Source organism: Larimichthys crocea, chromosome III (assembly GCF_000972845.2).
Source record: "Larimichthys crocea isolate SSNF chromosome III, L_crocea_2.0, whole genome shotgun sequence".
In the NCBI taxonomy this organism is placed as follows: Eukaryota; Metazoa; Chordata; class Actinopteri; family Sciaenidae; genus Larimichthys; species Larimichthys crocea.
Window position 1 is genome coordinate 39,774,904 of NC_040013.1, and position 18,871 is coordinate 39,793,774.

General features: G+C 41.0%; 1 protein-coding gene across 1 annotated transcript in view; it reads left to right on the forward strand.

Annotated features, from left to right (window-relative positions):
* Positions 1–7,550: 7,550 nt before the first annotated feature.
* The window catches only part of doc2b (double C2-like domains, beta), a 123,099-nt gene continuing 111,778 nt past the window's right edge, over positions 7,551–18,871 (forward strand). The window contains exon 1 of the mRNA XM_010737214.3: positions 7,551–8,318. Within this exon, the coding sequence (XP_010735516.1) occupies positions 7,976–8,318 (343 nt within the window). The 5' untranslated portion in view covers positions 7,551–7,975. The remainder of the gene's footprint in view (positions 8,319–18,871) is intronic.

An 18,871-nucleotide genomic window follows, 5' to 3' on the forward strand; every position in this document is an offset into this window, starting at 1 on the left:
TGGATAGTTTATGCCACCTGAAAAGTTGGCATTGGAAGCTGTTTGGAAAAGGGCAGGAACTTTCAAAAAATACAGGCCAAGTGATTGGATCATCACCAACGAACAATGTAACAGTCAAACTCTTACAGAAGCCAGAATAAGTCTTTTCCATCCAGAAATGCCTAAACAGTTGTTCTATGCTCTTCACTGATGAAGAAATACTCTAACCTCTTTAGGAGTCGCCAGCTATAACCACTAGTGATGTGGTTATTTTATTTATTTTTTATTTTATTTTATTTATTTATTTATTTATTTTAAACTTTTCTCTTTAGGAAAAGTACCTGCAGGCACTGCAGGCATTGGCTACGGGTGTGACGTGCATGCTGTGCAACCAATCATGTAAGGATTGACAAGGAGCGTACCACCAAGAAGGGAGGGGCGGGGGTAGCAGCGCTGAGAGGTGACAAGACACAAGAGGAGGGAGACATGCTGAAGGAGAGAGAGGTGTGAGGACGAGACAGGAGTGTGGTGCAAAAATATTTTATTTTTTACACTATACCAAAAACATTTTGGTTTTATTTGTCCAGATGTCAGTGGTGGCATGTAACAAAGCACATTTACTTAGAGTTGTTATTTAATTTATAATTTCAGTACTTTGTGTGTGGTGTGTGGTGTGTGTGTGTGTGGTGTGTGTGTGTGTGGTGTGTGTTTATATAAATATAAAAAAATAAAATGTCAATAGCTGTCTTTTTTATTTTTATTCTATACTTAGGTTTTTATAGGCGTTTCTATCTGCTTTGTGTAGCAGAGTTGTTCTTCAAGCAAATTAGTGCGTTCATTGGGTGGTTTCAGAGAGTTACAAGGGATTTTACAGCTGTAAATGCAGTTGGCTACAGCAAATTATTGAAATTCAAGTGATATATGCGTTCAAATACTAATCGCAAGTAAAAACAGCGCCAAATTTGCCTGAATTATGAAAGGTAAAATGAAGATGCTCTTCTTGGTGAGCTGAGCCAAATGATCCGGCTCACTAAAAAGAGACGGAATTCCCATCACTAATAACCACTGTGCTTAGACAAAAATGCATAGCATAAAGCCTGGAAGGTGGATTTTTACATGGTCTTGTGATTTTGTGATCTTTGCAAATCTCTTGTCTTGCAAGGTTAGCAAATGGTGGGAAAAGCAGCAGATATTACAGCAACAAAATGTGGAAAAATTACATTAGCGTAATTTGGTGGTAGGTGTCATAAATAAAGAAGCTATGATGACATATTAGCTGCGCTGCAGTTCTCTACAAGTTACTTTTGGTTATAGTGGGCCATGAGCAGCAGCAAAGCGCACAACTAATGCGCAAGAGAAGTGCAATTATAAAACCAATCTTCTCAAAGTTTATAAAACATATTCCTAAATTCTGTCAAGAGAGAGCACGGACCAATAATCTGATCGCTGTCATGAGTTAGACAGAGATTCATTTTGTCACATTAACAAAATAAAGCCCCTGTTTTGCTGCAGACCTCAGACCTCACACTGCCAACATGGTAATTTTGTCGGACACAAGTGGATATTACCCCAGTTGGTAATTTCATGGCACATCATGTCGTCGCCTGCATTAAAATGAACACTTGAGGAGAGAGTAAATACAAATTGCGATGTAATTTCAGTGTTCCTCTAAGATCATATTTTGATGCAACTGCAGGAGGTTTAACTTGGCAGACGCACACATACAAACAAACATCTCTCCACATCACATCAAATATACAATTTTAATAGAAGACCATAAAGCAGGGAAGACTAGATTAAGGAGTGATTGTTGGCCTTGTCTGTCATCCACACCTGCTTAGGTCCATGCGGTTATCTGCAGGTGGCAGGACAGGTTCAGTACCATGTTCCGTCTGCACTCCGTGATTTGAAAGATGTTTTCAAAGAGACAGATTCTTGTATAAATTGGACCAGACTTATCAACCGATAGGCTTGCACCCCAGTTTATACAGTGCACTTCATTCTGAGGATTTTGTGATGAAGAAGATTTTTTCTGAACTTCTCTGCTCTGCTCTTACTGAACTTCTACTAAGTTTTGCTTCCTCCCCAAAACTACATACATTCTGGGTTTCACTGGGCCCAGCAACATGGGACATCTTCTTTGTAACACAAGCCTGAATGTATTGCCAAATTATTACATTTAGCCACATTGGGAGAGGAAATGTGTGTGGTTTGTTAATCCAGTAAAGCTGCTGTATTTTCTCTAGATTCTCATTCATTAGAAACAGTGATCTTGTCATGGTAACAGGATTATTGTGAAGAATTTGGTTTGTTAAAAGATGGATTATTGTCTTACACCATCAGTCTGAATATAATGAATAACTAAATGGCTTCAGTAAAATAAACAAACTGTTTCTATGTTACTTCGAACACCTCATTATTCCTAATCAAAGGTATACAGACATCCTTTTCTGTCATTTAGCAGCTACAGTTGGTGAGGTGATGACATACTATCAATATCCAAAATGAAATTGTTTGTGTGCATCATTAGAGAAAAACATGTTCGCCAGGCTATTTGTGTTCCCAGAAACATAAAGTCAACTTCAGAGTAGAAATCATCTGCCATGGGTCGCATAGTTAGTGTTCAATGTATTTATATTTGAGGTGCTTCATATTGAAGCCTTTGGACCCCGATAACATTCATTTCTTTTTGGGCAAGACTGGTTTGGGCTCTGCATGACAGAACTGCCAGTGAGTCACCACAGGGAGTTCTTTTAAAGGGGGACTGGAGGCTTTTTAAAGCTTTAAAACACCTCATCTCTGACAGTGTCCATGCAGGAAACGCAATAGAGACATACTTTCTTTTAGATATCGGATATTTGACACTTATGGAGGGGGATTAAATGAGTGATAACTCCATCAGTTATACCTGTGTGTGCAGCCTCCTGCTCTGAAAGATCAAGACTGCAAACTGCCCAGCATGCATTTACTTTATGTATTGTTTCTATGTTTTAAAACACTCCAACAATGCTCAGAAAGAGTATGGGGAGTTAGACAAATGACTGCTTCACAAACCAGTCTTCAGTGGAGACAGAGTGCCTCTCATTTACATTTTTATTTGAATCAAAAATGTCTGTGATAAATCGAAATACATTTAAAAACCAGTATTGACAAAAAACAAAAACACAACTAAATTAAAATGAGATAAGATAAAGACAACACAAAGACATCACATAACCGCAAGTCTATAAAAATGGGGATTTAAAAGAAGTCACTGACTTTGCATATATGTTAAAAGCACGGTCACCATTAGATCTAAGCCTTGACTTTGGAACAGCCAGAAATACCCTGCTTCAAGAGCTAATGTTGTAAAGTCACTCCGAAATGTTGACCCCCAATTTTAAGCCCCAAGAAAGCTTTAAACGTGAAATCTTAAAATTATTTCTAAAACAAACATGGAGCCAATGGAGAGAAGCCAGGATCGGGGTGATGTTCTGACAAAATAACAATTTCTAGTCTCATTACCTTATCAGACTGATGGAAAATGAAGAGGTGTACGATAATGAATTGCCTCTGTGTCCAAAAACACTGTTTTATCCAAGTGCTTGGATTGGAAAGCTGTTTCTTCATTTATCAAGTCAAAATAAAACTGATCCTCTGGACCTGAATTTTTTAAAAACAAACAGTGGAGGCAGTGGAGGGAAGCCAGGATTGGGGTTATGTGATGTCGCCTGTTAAAACCAGCAAGAAGGCGAGCTGCTACATTCTGAATTAGTTGGAGTACAGGGAGAGACTTTTGATTTATGCCAGAAAGGTGCAAGTTACAGTGGACAAGTCTTGAGGAAATAAGGGGTGAGAATGGCTTTTTCCAGGTCAGAGTGTGGAAGCATGATGTATTGCTCTAAGAATATCAAGTGCCGAAGGGAAGCAACAGATTATTTGAACACAGGCCAAGACTCAAGATGAAGTGTAAAAGACTCAGTATGATTGAAACAAAGAGCTTGATGGATCGGCTATCACCGCTTGAAACACACTTCCCGGAGGAAGTATCACTGGAGTGCTGCATCTGATAAGTTTGAAACAAACAATAAAACTCACTTTTCACATAAATTGTACTGGTGAATGGAAGTTTGTTCGGACAACTACTTCTGCGTGTACTGTCTGCTATCCCAAATGTGTGCGATTCATTGCATCAAGGTTAGAAGGCACTCATAAAACAAACAGAATAACCGGGAGGGAGATGGAAGGGTATGCAGCGAGCGTGTCCATTCGGAGCAGGTAGAAACACTTTCGCCTTTAGACATGATTGGATGTTACACTGTAGAAACAAGTTCATTTGAAGTATAAAGAGTCCTTAAGGCTTTCAAATCTGCATTTTAAACAGTCATTTTCATCTATAAAGTACTCTTTTCTTTTTGAAGTAATAAGAGGAGAACAAATCGGATTTCAAAAGCCAAAAAAATAAAAAAAGTAATTTGATTTTAGGTGCTTTTAGTCTTCATTCTGCATCTCTGAATTGTCATAGTGCTGATGCTACTTGTTAGGCAGCTGATGCCTGGGGATCATTTAGTCTTTGTGTTTTTAGAGAAAGGGTTACCTGGTGGCCCACTTGTGTATACTGTTGACTTGTTTCACTGCTTATTCAAGATAATTGCCTCTGAGTGGCCCAGGCATTGAGAGAGGTCTACTTTAAATACCCCAGAGACTCATACTGCTATCTGTCCATGCATTATTCACAAACAATCATGCTTTTACTATATCCCTCTAAAGCCCATTCATTGTTTTTGTGTGCACACAGACTCACACACACACACACATGCCTTTAATCTTTAACCTCACAAAAAAATCCTTTCCCCATAATAAAATGTAAGGATTTTATTCTCATTTAATAGCCACAATAAACCACCAAAGAATATAAACATTTTCTTCTTTTTTTGACAGATCTCATTATCTTGTTTGACTGATGGGAAATTAATAGAGGTGGAAAATAATGAATTGCCTCTAACTATGTAAAAAAAAAACCTCAACTATTTTATTAAAGGGACTTTCTCAATTTGTCAAGTCAAATTAAACAGATCCACTGGACCTGATTTTTTCGCTGTTCATCAGAATACTGATAAAGTGCTGGCAGGCAGTAAATCCTCAGCATGTATCCAGTGGGGATGACATGTCTTGTAGTGGAGGAGGACATAATTGAGGCCACCTGTTCAGATGGCACCTAACAAGACTCATTTTCTGCAGGTAAAATCTGTTGCTTCTTTATAACTGGCATGTGTTTTGTGTATTTTTAGAATTTATAGAAGGAAACGCACTGGTAGTGTAGAGTGTAAATAGATTTTTAAAAAAGAACCACGTGCAGAAGCTCAAATGACTTCATCTGACATTAAATTCGTTTCTGAATCTAATAAAAACACCTATTAGCTTGGGTACGACCTTTGAATTTCAATCCCAGAGATTTAATTTGTTGCCAACAGTTGACACAAGAGGGTGCTGCATCATCTGTTCACTGTAGACGTGTTTGTTCTGTTTGTGAATGGTTGAACGTGATGACAAGGCTGGTGCAGAGGTGAGAGTTCCTAGTAAATCTGCAGAGAGAGGCTCTCCTGAGAGATTGTGAGTCTCCTTGTTATGTAATGCGAGGCGCATGAAGTGTTGAGCACTTGCTTGTATGTTAAGAGAAAACAAATCAAGTTTGACATGTTGTGAATGTAACTAAAGCACACTTTTATATTGAAAGTAAAGCTGCATGTGCATCTTTGGCAGCAGAGGGTTACTGTTTATAGGTTTGGACTTTATTACCCAGAAATCCTGGATTTGTTTTCCTATGTGCACACTGCATACTAGGTGTAGTAACACTAATGTATGATGACAGGACAGGTGTATTTTTACATAAAGGTCCTTTAACAAGACATCATTGTGTCGCAGGTAATTATAACAGTTGTAACTGTGTCAAACAGATTTATGCACAACGGTAAAATGTGGCAATATGTTGTATTAAATAAGTGTACGCTCTTGCACATTTCCACTGCCAACCGCAAAATTGCAACAGATGGGATGTAATTAAGAAACATATGATAACATCGGGATGTATAATTGGCACACAGGGATGTAGAAATAGGTCTGTGCATTTAAACAGGCGATTGTGCATGAATGAAAGCCTGAATGAAGGTATGTGTGTTCAAGATCCCATGAAATGGAAAGCAGAGTGTTGTTTGCTTCCTCAAATATCATGTTTCCTGCAAAAACAGGCAGATAGTGAGGGACTTGACACAGATACTAACTGGCATTTATAGTAACCAATAGCGCTGAGTGCAATATAACCTCAGCACTATGCACCGCAGGTAGCGCTATGAGCTAGTGCCAGTGCCTGTCCTCCAGTGAACATGACCAGAGGGGGTTGAACAAAACTTCCAAAGCCAGTGGTGGCTGGTTTTGGCAGAGAATCCAGCAGCCTCCTGGGGTGGTTTGGCTCCCGGCAACCCGGGGCTGAGTGAGTCAGTTCAGTTAGCAGCATGGCTGACCGTCTGTAAATCACCTGAGTGGCGTGATGTTATTACCTCTTGGTCTCAGAGGCTGTGCTCAAATCTGGACCAGTCTGGCTGCTGAGCCCAGTTCTGTTGCCTGTTAACGGCAAACAGAGTTAGCAGCAGTTAATTACCGGTTTGCTATTTTAGCAAGTGGTTAGGCTTAAACTATCTGTCCATCAGGAAACTCTGATGTCCTCCAGTTGTACATTTACAGAGGCAAAATATTGCTTTTGTACAGTTATGAGTGAGACCTGGCGACAGATACATGCAGCAGCCCTCAGAACTACTCACAGGTTTTATAAAACAGGAGTCACTCAGCTCCAGCTGCGTCAAAAAGAAGAGAGCATTTCATCGCATGCACAATTAATATATGCCCTGGAGTGCAGGATGAGTCATCATCAACTTTTTATCGTTTACCAGCAAATGATAAACTCGAAAATACCATTCAGAATACCTGTAAACAGATGTATTGTTGGACCAGATACTGGTGTGACATAGTGCTAGACATGTGATAAAAACATCTAAACATTAAGTTAAAAAAATAATATCGGTGTGATGGTTGAAAGGTGGAGGCAGGCAGGGGCAGCAGTAGCCATTTTGGGGTCTGAGGGGAGATTTTTTCCTTGAGTGTCCCCCTCTAAAAAAAAACACTTATACACACAGGTTAAATAAATTCAAGTGGTGGCTTTCAGGAAACACTCAGAATGAAACGGAAGCTAAAATAATTAATTTGCTCGAATGCAAGAGTGCAAGACTAATTTTCTGTGCAAAAACATGATGGAGGTGAGTCACAAACACAAAGCATCAATTCATGGCTCATTGTCCAGGTTATCATAGCACCAGACACACACACACACTCAAGGACACACACATTTATGCACGCACCAGTCTGGCATGGCGCTGGATCTTCCCTCCCACTGACAGATGGATGGGGTTAATATCATAATTAAGCACCTCGGCCGACGGTTCCTGTTTACCGCTCGGTTGCTAGGCAGTGACATCAGCTGATCCCTCCCTCCTTCCTCTCTAATCCCTTCCCTCTCTCTCACACTCCCTCACACAAACACCACTCTCTAGCTCTCTCTCTCTCAGATAGGCAGCGGAGACGTGGGCAGAGTGTGGGGGTATAGGAAGAGGAGAGCGGGAGGGTAAGGTAGTAGTGTGTGTGAGGTTGTCAGACAGCATGGTCTGGGTCTGAGGACAAGCACTGGAAGACGCAGCAAAAGCCTCTAGATCTCCATGTAGACCAGTGTGGTGACATCCACAGATCACCTGGACTTGTCCACCCATCAGCACTTACCCAGGACAACAACACCCACCTCTTCCAGAGAGGCAAAGAGGAAGAAGAAGAAGAAGAGGAGGAGGAGGACGAGGGGGGTGGGTCTGTTTATCTTCCTTTATTTATTTTTTTCTTTTCTCAGTTTTTCTTTCTTTTTTTTCTTTTTTTCTTTTGTTGGTTTTGTGAGTAGGCTCCGGGCTGGACCGCATGCATGACACAACGCAAAGGCGAGAAACCCACCATCAGCATCCAGGAGCACATGGCCATTGACGTGTGCCCTGGCCCCATCCAACCCATCAAGCAAATCTCTGACTACTTTCCCCGTTACCCACGGGGCCTCCCCCCTGCTGCGCCCCACCAAGTGGGCCCTGTCGGGGCCCTGTGCTCTGCCCTCTCCACCTCTTCGGCCGCCGCCTCTGCCACCGCCGCTGCCGAAAGTGACCGCCCCAATGAGGATAAACCAGACCGGGCTTGTGCCGGAGCCTCCGCCTCCTTACAGGCCACCAAAAGAGACGAGGAGCCTGACGTGGAGGGATACGACTCAGATGACTCCAGTAAGTGACGATTTCCCTTCTTGTCATCTCCATCGCACTTGTCTTACGATGGTGTTTTCCAACATGTCTACATGTGTGCGTCTATCCCTTTTAGTTCTTCCTCTCCCTCTCCCCCTTTCTCTTATTACTGCATCTCCATTTTTGCCACCGGTTGCCAAGCATCCCTCCAGACGTGTGGCTTTGTGGCTTTATCTGTCACCTTTTCTGTCCATCTCTTTCTCATCTTCAATCTCCACTGCCCGCCCGTGTGTATGTGCGTGCATGCATGTTGTGTGTTACCCTCTGTTTGTGTGTCTCTGTGCTGCAGCTAACTCTTTCCCTCTCAGTCGACAGACAGCCAACTGTTGCTGCTGCAAAGAATGCAGCTCCCCTCCTCCTCCTTCTCCTCTTTCTCCTATTCCTCTGCTCTCCTCCAACTGAAAAGATGATATGGGAGATTTTATTGGAGCAAACGATTGCATGTGTCTGTCAACGGGTGCATGTGTGCAGTTTTCACGTTACCGGTGTCTACAGGGTGCTCCCCGTCTTTACCGTTGATCAGTCTCACAGGGCTGAATGATTCATGGCTTCTTGGTGAAGCTTCAAATTAGTCGCAGTTTTACGCTCAGCGGAGTCTGACTGCATCTGTAAACTCATCCACATACTGTACTGTCTACTGGCAAGATAGGCAAGTTCCAATTGTGTGAGCGTATTGTTCGTCTGTCAGTCTGTTTTTGTGTTAGTTTCCAAAGCATAAAGGTGTGTGTGTGTGTACATATCTATCTCATCACAGAGGGGAGGCTCCCCTGAGAAAAAAAAACCTTTGCTGAATGTAATTACTTTAAATCTATCAGGTTTGAGTGGACAAATATTGATGAAAATGAAACATGCAGTCCAGCGATTGGAGGAATAACAAGTAACAAGGATGGAACAATATTTCTAGTGATTTGACTCTCAGAAAACATCTTCACAGACACAAGTGAATTTACTGCCAGAATGAAAGCTGCCGCATCGTTTTTTCCACACCTTAGGTTTGTGATTAATTACTGAAACGGTGAAGGAGTCGTAGCATTTGGTTGCCTCTGAACTTGGCTCGGTGACAGCTCACTCTGAATAACACGTTGCCCTCACTGTGCACAAAAGCAGACTTTCCAGCGTGTTTGTATCAGACTGGAACAGCCCTTCTTTCTAGAGCTTTGTCGCTGGTGCTCTCTGCATAAGAGACTTGTGATTGCAGGTTAATGTGTGACAGCAGTGTAGCTTCTCCAAGAGTTAATCCATGCAGAGTGGCATGCGATGGGGGGTGGGGGGGGGGGGGTGCTTAGGCTATCTCTAATCCAAAACTGGACAGGAGGGCGGGGGAGGGGTGGTAGCAGAGCCTGGCAGATGTTGCTCTATGACCTCGGCCAGGCAACCGAGATTTCACTCAGTGGGGAAAAAGAGATGAAGAGATACATGCTCCTAATTTGTGAGAGCAGTCCTCGATTAGTGAGAGACTTCACTCCTATAGACAGAGATGACTTTCTGAGGGTGTTTGGTCTTTTTCATTTTCAGCAATAAATTATTGGTGTGACGTGAAGTCTTTGGGAATCAATATTATCAGCAGCAAAGTGATACTTCTGGTCCCTCTCAGACTAACAGGTCACTGCTTACACTAAATCTTCTACCAGCTTTGTCCGGGGATTTGTTGCATGGTAAAAGTTAACTATGGCCAGGAGGTAGAGGTCATCCATTACTTGGATTGGTTCCAAGTTCCTTCTGTATACATGTCACACTGTCACCAAATTGTTTCCAGTGGTCAGACCAGTCCAGAACATTGGTGTTGGTGAATAACAGGCAAATTGCTAAGTGCTTTATCGGTTTAGGAAATCTGCCACATAAGTGTTGTGCACTTACTGTTCCTTGCTAGAGTAAAGACCGCAACAGTGACTACTGGAACACCACTTACTGTAGTTCTCAGTGGGAGGAAAAGCTCAATATTCTTCAAAGTGTTTGTCAGGTCCTTTAACTTTCCAAAACAGACAATCTGACAATCATGTCTGGTGTATACAGTGATTGATCACGTCAGTGGAGGTGTAAAGGTAGGCAGTTCCTGGAGAGAAATTGGGCAATCAGAAGGATAACAGCAGGCTTTTCAACTGGCGTTTGAGTGTAGCCATTTGGAACAAGCACTAACACTTTTGGTAGGAAGCAAGCTGAGGTGTTAAAGATTACACATGCAACTTTAGAATACAGATGCATTTACAGTTTTAAAACATTTGGATAGAATGCGTCTTTGATCTCAATCCATCTCTAAATGCCTCTGAGTTGCATTTACACTTGAAAACAGTAGCTGCTGGAGACACATGAAGTAGCAAGAAGTGTAAATGGTGATCATTTTGACAGTAAAGTTTGATTTAGTTTAAGTGGAATTAATTTCTTTTGAATTTTCAAATCATTATATACTCCTGGATCACATTTATCTCAGTTACTAAGACACATTTACAATAGAAACACTATGTTATTGGAGGTGGCATAGTGGTGCAGTGGTTAGCACAAGGTTTGAACCCATAGGCATTTCTGTCTGTAGTTTGCATGTTTTCCCATGTCTCTGACCTTGCCCTTAATAGGTTAATTGGTGAATCTAAATTGTCCATAGGTGTGAATGTGAACGTGAATGGTTGTTTGTGTCAGGCGATTCGTCCTTGGTCGTCCAATGCCAGCTGGAATAAGCTCTGATATGGATAAGTGGTTACAAGAAAAGGATGGTATTCACTTTTCTAAGTAGAGGACAGTAATGGTTTCTCGTATTTCACATTTAGCGTTTGCTTCCATCTAACTGCCCGACCACACAAAGAGATTAGTTCTGATTGGATCCCTGCTCAACTCGCCTCTCCCTGAAAATTGTGTCTTCTATTTTTTTATCATCAACATTTTTTTGGTCAACAAATTAGTTTTTTATCAAGTTATCATCTAGTTTTCATCAGTGAAAAAATGTGCTTGACGAAAATTATTAGCCAATAAAATGAACACTGATTGACAATTATTAGCTTGTCTTCAAGGTGTCACTTGAGGATCAGTCACTGCATGTTGATGCAAATGTCAAACCACAGCTCCATCCTCCCTGCTAATAAGGCAATTACAGACAAACATCTGCCAAAGCAACATCTTAATGATTTTAGAATCACCTGAAGAGTCATCAGTGATGTGGGATAATTACAACCCCCCCCCCCCCCCCCCCCCCCCCAAAAAAAAAAAAAGGAAGAGAAAAAAATAACTATGGTAGCAATTAACTGTAAACAAATATTGGATGGGTTATCCAAAGTCTGAGTCATTTGCATGCTTATCACCAGCCCCAGCCTCACCTACTGTTAATGTGTCTGTTGAAGGCAGGCAGTAAAATAAAAAAAAATAAAAAAACAAGTGGCTGTTTGGGTCTGATGCAACGTCCCAAATAATCCCAAGCTGCTGCTGCTGCTGCTGCCATGGGAGTTTGAAAGGAGAAACATAATGCGTATAAACAAAATACTACCGCAGCAGCATGAGTCTGCTTTAAAGAATGGCATCATGGACTCACATATGATGCTGTACATTATGTAAGAAAAGCCACACCATGTGAAAACATGACCTCATAATGGGAAATTACCTGCACAGCTGCAATGCAGTTAGTTTCATATTGAAATGATGGTTTTAGTGTCAGTCTCAGATTTACTTTTCCAGAACAAAGCTTAGTCTATACAAATAAGCCTCAATGGTCCAAAATGCAATGCAGCCTTGAGATGTTTTTGATTGTGGAGAGCAACTCACAAAAAACGTATCAGTTAAATGTTATATTCTTTGAAAATATTTTGGTAGAGATTAATTTTCTGATGTCAAGACCTTGTAAAGCGTTCATTCATGTATTTTATTATATTATTCAGCCACTTGACCTGACTAAAATGGCAGCGACAGGTGGACATAGATACAGTTCAGTGCAAGAAAACAATATTATACAAAACATCACCCATATGCAGTATGTCCAACAACAATGATCTAATGTGTTCCAGAGAGGCAAATTCAAAAGCAGGTGCAACATTTTAAAAACATTGCTTGTAATTAATTATTAAAGGAGGGTAACAGAATGAAGGCGTGGATTTTCAGCATCTCTTACCAGTCACAAAGAGCAGAAAATTACTAATGCATTTGCAAGAACATAAAATGTGGTTTAGAACATCAATGAATATGATCAAAATGTGACAAAGACGTCCTGGAATATGCAGCAAATATGACAGATTGATTGTACAACAGTGTGAAAGAATTTCTCCTTTAAGATAAAAACAACTCCCATAATGTGCAGCTTTAAAAGACTTGAGGGAGAAGCCGAGGCTACTTGATAAAAGCTCAGTATGAAAGCCGGTAACACATCTTCAACAGGTTTTGCAGACATGATTGCTTCTACACGCATATAAACATACACAATGATGAAATGTATTTATAACCACGCTCTCCTCTGTAGTAAAGTTTTAACACACTTGTTGTGAGGCTGATAATTCTTAGCCTCATACATATGAGTCACATACTGACAAAGTTATTTCGCCTTCCTGGCGGTGCAGCGAGCGGCACTATGATCCAAATGAAAAAGCGGCATCAGTTTGGATTAGTCTCATTCTCTTTGAAAAAAAATCCTCCTTTAGAGATGTAAGTTTCATCATGAGCATGAAATGTAAGAGAAAGGAACTGTCTTCTTCCTGTTGTTTGTGATTTAAAAGAGCCAGCGCTGGCCCAAATTGGCTCTTTATGGTCCTGCGGGACTTGATCCAGTATCTGCATGCTTCCTCGGGGGGTGGTGGGGGAGAGGGTGGAGCAGTGTTCTAGTGTTCTCCCTTATGTACCAAATCACACAGGGACATCTCAATCCTCACTAAGAACCTGCTGGCTAATCTGCATAACAGCAGCATTTTGTGATTCACTGTGACTCAACCTTGATTTTAATTGAAGCAGAAAAGTGCATCACCCACCAAGTGTCCCAGCTCCCCTGCGAAGGGGGAGGTAATCAAAACCGATTGGACATCCGGATCTCTGCCACATCAATTAATGGTTGTTTGTAGTGGGTGTAGAGGGCCACGTTGCTGCCGGGACTTGGAGAAATAGCCGGTGTGACCCACATGGCAGAACAGGTCCTTGTGTTTTTGAGAGATAAGCCACAGAGCCATATGTGTTGACAGGACCATTGCAGGTTGATTTGGAGGGGAGGGAGGTAATGTATGCACACACAGGTCTCCCCTGAGATTGTCTTGCTCTGACTTGAGCTACAGTGTTTGCTTGTAGTTGTCAAGTGGTGAGGAGTCAAGAGTCTAAAACAAAGGAAAATGATCTGTCAGAATTGAACTGAATTTCTTCTCCACTAATCACTAATCTAATAAATATAACCTAATAAAGACAGATTCGTCTATGCGATACCCAATAAGCAACTGCAATGATGCATGCACTAATCAATCAAAAGCAATAAAATACAGCTCTTCTTTCAGATTTATTTGACCTGTAATATATGTATGTAAATATATAATGAACATTGTTTGTTTCACACTTGAATTGATGAATGAGTTAAACAAAAGACAGGTTTGTAAGGCCATGACTACAGAAGCTAGGGGGGAAATGAGTTTTTAAAATATCTGCTGTATCAGCCATCGCATAGCATGCTGTGCCAAGGGTGTATCGGCCAGAATCGCAAAAGCCTGTCACCCTTCATGGCCAGACGAAGGTGCAGAAAGTGGTGTAGCACCCCCGCCCCATTATGCCTGAGGAAGGCTGTATTTATATTGTTGTAAGATTTTTACACCTCACCTCCTCCGATCCCTGTCGCTCTCCATCATTTTCAACCATCTCCATCAATTTCTTAACTATCCTATGTTCATTTTGTAAACACCACATGCTGCTGTCAAAAGTTGATTTACAATGAAAGTCCAACAAATATTGTATTTTTAAGGACCTGCACAGATATTTGAGCGTTTAAAAAACCTGATAACCATATCATCGGCCGATACGCTTGATAAGCATCAACAGCTCTTAATTCTTAAATGTGTTGGATGAGAAAAATTCAATTCAGTTTTATTTATATAGCGCCAAATCATAACAAAACTTATCACTTTACATATAGAACAGGTCTAGACAGCAGTCTTTATAATATTATCTACAGTATTAAGAGCACTAGATAAAATAAGATAAGATAAATGAGTAGATTAGGAGTTAAAATCCTCCTCAGGAAATACACCTGCTGGTGAGCTTACTTAACTGTGTGTACTGTCCAGAAGACGTCCTCCGTGATACGCACACTAAGGAACTTGAATCTGCCAAAACCCTGCTGACTCCTGGAGTCCACCATCATCTCTTTAGTTTTGCTGATGTTGAGAGAGGTTCTTCTGGCACCAGCTGGTCAGAGTCACCTTATCTCAGTAGGCTTTCATATTGTTGTCTGTGGTGAGGCTCAGGATGGTCATGTTGTCAGAAAACTTAAAGATGACATTGGCAGCACAGTCATGACTGAACAGGGAATAAAGGAGGGGACTGAGCACACAGCCCTGCGGTGTACCTGTGTTGAGGATAGAGAGCAGGAGGTGTGGGTGCCCATCAAGAAATCGAATATCCAGCTGAAGATGGAGGTTTGCAGTTCAAGATCAATGAGCTTAGAATTACTGTATTGAATGTAGAGCTGTAATCAATGAAGAGCATTCTCACATATGAATTCCCTTTGTCCAGGTGGGTGAGCACTATGTGTATCACCGAGACAATGGCGTCATCTATGGTTTATACAAAAACTGAACAGTCCAAGGTGCTGGGCAGGGATGAGCAGATGTGAGTTTTGACTAGTTGCTCATTGCACTTCAGGTTGACTGATGTCAGTGCGAGGGGGTGGTAGTCATTTAAACAGGTGGCCACTGGTTTCAAATATGAGTCATCTAGCCTGGGAATCAGAAAAACCTGCAAGCTCTATTTTATTTCCTCTGGCAGATGAGTCTGGCCACACTCCTCTTTAGACAAATTTCAACCCATCCTGGATCTCATCACCACTACTGGCCAATCACAACTATTTATCTTATATGGGGTGGGTTTGATACGATGTCTGTACAGACGAACACAACCTTACTCGTCGTTGGAATTTACGTAAACAACAAAAATGGCAATTGCTGATGTGGAACTGTTTCTGTTGAATTCACCGTCAAACAAACAAACTGGAAAGCATATTTTCACTAAAAGAAGAACAAGAAGCTGCACTTTTTGCACATCTGCAGCTTTTGTTGGTAAGAATGATGTTTTTTTCCGATTTGGTTTAAGTTTAACCCACTGCACTAAGCCACACGTTTTGTTGCTCTCATTGGTTCAGGCTCTATCCAATTGTGTCCAAAGGCATTTTGGTCTGCACCTGTTGATAATGCCCCTTAAAAATAAAAAATGAACTGGTTCCAGACTAATGCATATTTGAGAATCACTCGTGGTAAGGATGTGTTAATCCAATCAATTGGATCAGTATTGGCATTGATGGCCACATTAAGAGGGTTGGATATTGGCCAGATGTGATTGATCCACATTAACACAGTTTTTAGCACCACAGCAATCTCTGGCTCAGGGAGGTTTATAGATTTTAAATCTGAGAAAAGTATTGCAACTGAATTGGTACTCACTATCAACAGACACCTTGAGTTTAGATATTGGATTTAGTATCGAGAGGAAAACAGTTGGATCGATGCAACCCTACTTTGTCAGTGAAGAGAGAAGTCGAGGTCAAGTTCAACGCTAAATCACAGCCAGGTGTGGTCACAAACTGAACAGACTACATCTAACCACACCCCAACTGTGATGATGGATGAGGTCAGGAGTTCTTCCAGCCGTAAAGGTTAGTGAAGCAGTGGTTTCCTCCATACATGATTTAGTGTGAAGTTAGTCTTTAAAAGTTCAGCAATGTACTCTGGGGATTTGCCATGCAGAGTGTAAAGTTTTAAAATCGATTCTACAGAAAACTGGGAATCAGATTAATGGGGCTAAAACTGAAGCATATTTCTTTCTTAGCTTGCAAGATCTTCTCTTTGGCCCAGTGAGAGCACCTATCCTGAAAAATCTGATGATGCCAGAAAAAGAAATGGCAGCCCAGTTGCCAGGTGCAAAAGAAGAATAATTTAATATCTCTCGCACCATGACAATTAACAGTCAGAAGCTTAGAATTACTCACATCATTTTTGTTCTTTTATACTTACTGATGAGTTTAACAGAAATGCGTTAATGATTTTGGTATCCGACCAATGAGATAATCCCCTAAAAATTCAGTGTATTCCTTTAAGGCTAGAAGAGAAGGAAGTGTGTGTCAGGCCATCTGTTGCCTCTCCCAGACCAAAAGCCATTTCCAGACCTTTTCAAAACAGAGGGCTGCATCAATCCACTTGAAAACATCCCCTGAGCCTCATAATGCTCAGTTCAATGTAAAGAGTAATTTCAGCGCTGCCGTGCCCAGCACAGTAGAATCCTATTAAGAGTCTATCTGCAAGCTGTCATGCAGTAGTAATGACTCACTGTAGTGTCCCATGTTTTCCTGTGACTAACCCAGCACTAACAAAGCAGGCCAGATTGTCAGCCTGTTCACATCATGGGTTATTATTACTGTCTCTCAACAGCAGCCATCGAGTGTTTTAAGTTAGCAGCAGTATCTATTCCATCAGATACAAACTCTGCATCTGCCCTCCCGTCATCCCACTAAGCACATTATGTAATGATAATGCCAGCTATTACACACATCCATTTGGTGTCTGGGGTTGTCATCAATGGGGGGAATTTTTGTTTTGCTTCACACTTTGCATGTGTGCAGGCAGGCTGTGTGTTTAAATATCACTGGTGACACACTAAAAGCTTCAGTTAAACAAAAAGTGAAATCCACCTGTTTTTACCAGAGAGAAGTGATTCATCCCCTAACCGAGAAGCCAAGGACTCACTCCATTTGCCCAAATTAAATCCTTGTGTCTGATTACCTCTCTGCCCACGCCAAGTGACGAATCCAACCTAAACTAAGTTAACCACAACTGCTTTGAGTGGGCACGCTGTCCACAGAGAGCTGACCAGTATTCGATTTTCAGCCTCTTTGGTGTGAAGTTGTGTGCAATTTAATGAGGCCACATTAAAGCATATCTGAGTTTGAAAGTTCAAAGCTTTTAAGTTGTTACTTCTGAGAACGATTTGCAATTAAGGGCAAAACTGATGATCGTATTTACATGTTGATTCAATAAGAACCATTTATGGCTTCAGTATAATACAGTTTGTCCAGTAACTTGGTTCATACAAAGAGCAGTACAGTCATTTCCAGCAAACAGAATCTGATAACTAACACTTGCTCAGAACTAGATGGACAAAAACAGCAACCAGCTATACACTCCAAATCTGTTTTGGAATATACAGTCCAAAGTTTTATCCAAATAAAAACAACAGAACAAACCTACCCCGACTCTATACCCTGTAGGAAATACTGCCTACCTCATCTCCATTGCTTTCAGCTGGAGTACTTTAGGTCGAAACAGTCACGAATTAATGATTCTTTGAATCTTCATGGTGTATCCTGGAAGGCCTCCTGACTGGAAAGCAGCGCTGAAACTGAACCAGAATGCAAACCACTATATGTACCTGAATGATTCCAAAAAAATGCTGTATATTTGTGGATAATCTTTCCCATATCGTTTGATCTTTAATTCATTTATTATGTGCGCTTGCTTGTAGGACTATAGATGTTTCTGTAAGATATAAATAAATAAACTTCTATGTTGTGATTTTCTCAGTGAGCTCAGCAATGACCGGAAGATCTTTTTGTAAAGCAGAGCCCAACACCTGTTTTTCTTACTTGGCAAAGAAGCTTTATTTCTTTCGTCTGAGTTCGTCTTGTTACTCCCTGAGAAGACACTGAACATGCTCTTTCAAATCTACTGCATCCCATCTCAGCTACATCAATGCTTCTTCGGACTCTTAGAAGCCAGTTTTTCAGTTGCTGCTCCCACGAGAGGGGAAAACTCAATGAGTTGTACGATATCACCTCTGCTGTAGACAGACCACAGATCACAATGTCTGGCCTCAGAGTGAAGTACTGGACTGAAAATGTTCACTGAGCTCACCTGGACTAATACCAGCCAGATTGGAGGATTTCCCTGTGTAGGTGTATTGTGTGTTTTCTTTATTGTAGTGGATTTGATTTCCTTCGGGTGGGGGTTGTCTGTCTTACCCTCCAGACAACAGCACGTTTAAAGATTATGTATGTAATCTTTAATATATAATGTGATATATTTTCATTTCAAATATGATAAATAGAGGAAAGCCCATGTAGATTAAATCGAAGGGGTTGATCCCTTTGGGAGCATGAATCTGCTTTACTATCTATCTGCTGCTTTCAGTAACTGACCTAATAATGCTGCTGCTCTGCCACTGATTGGTGGAGTCATACTGTAGGATATTTTGTGACGTTTTGGTATTGATTTCCCTGATTTCTCTCAGATTTGAACCGATGGCTATGAAATTAGTCCTATGGTATGTGTAAAGCTAATATGTGTAGAATTTTATAATTACTACCTTTATGAGATTCAAAAGTGAAT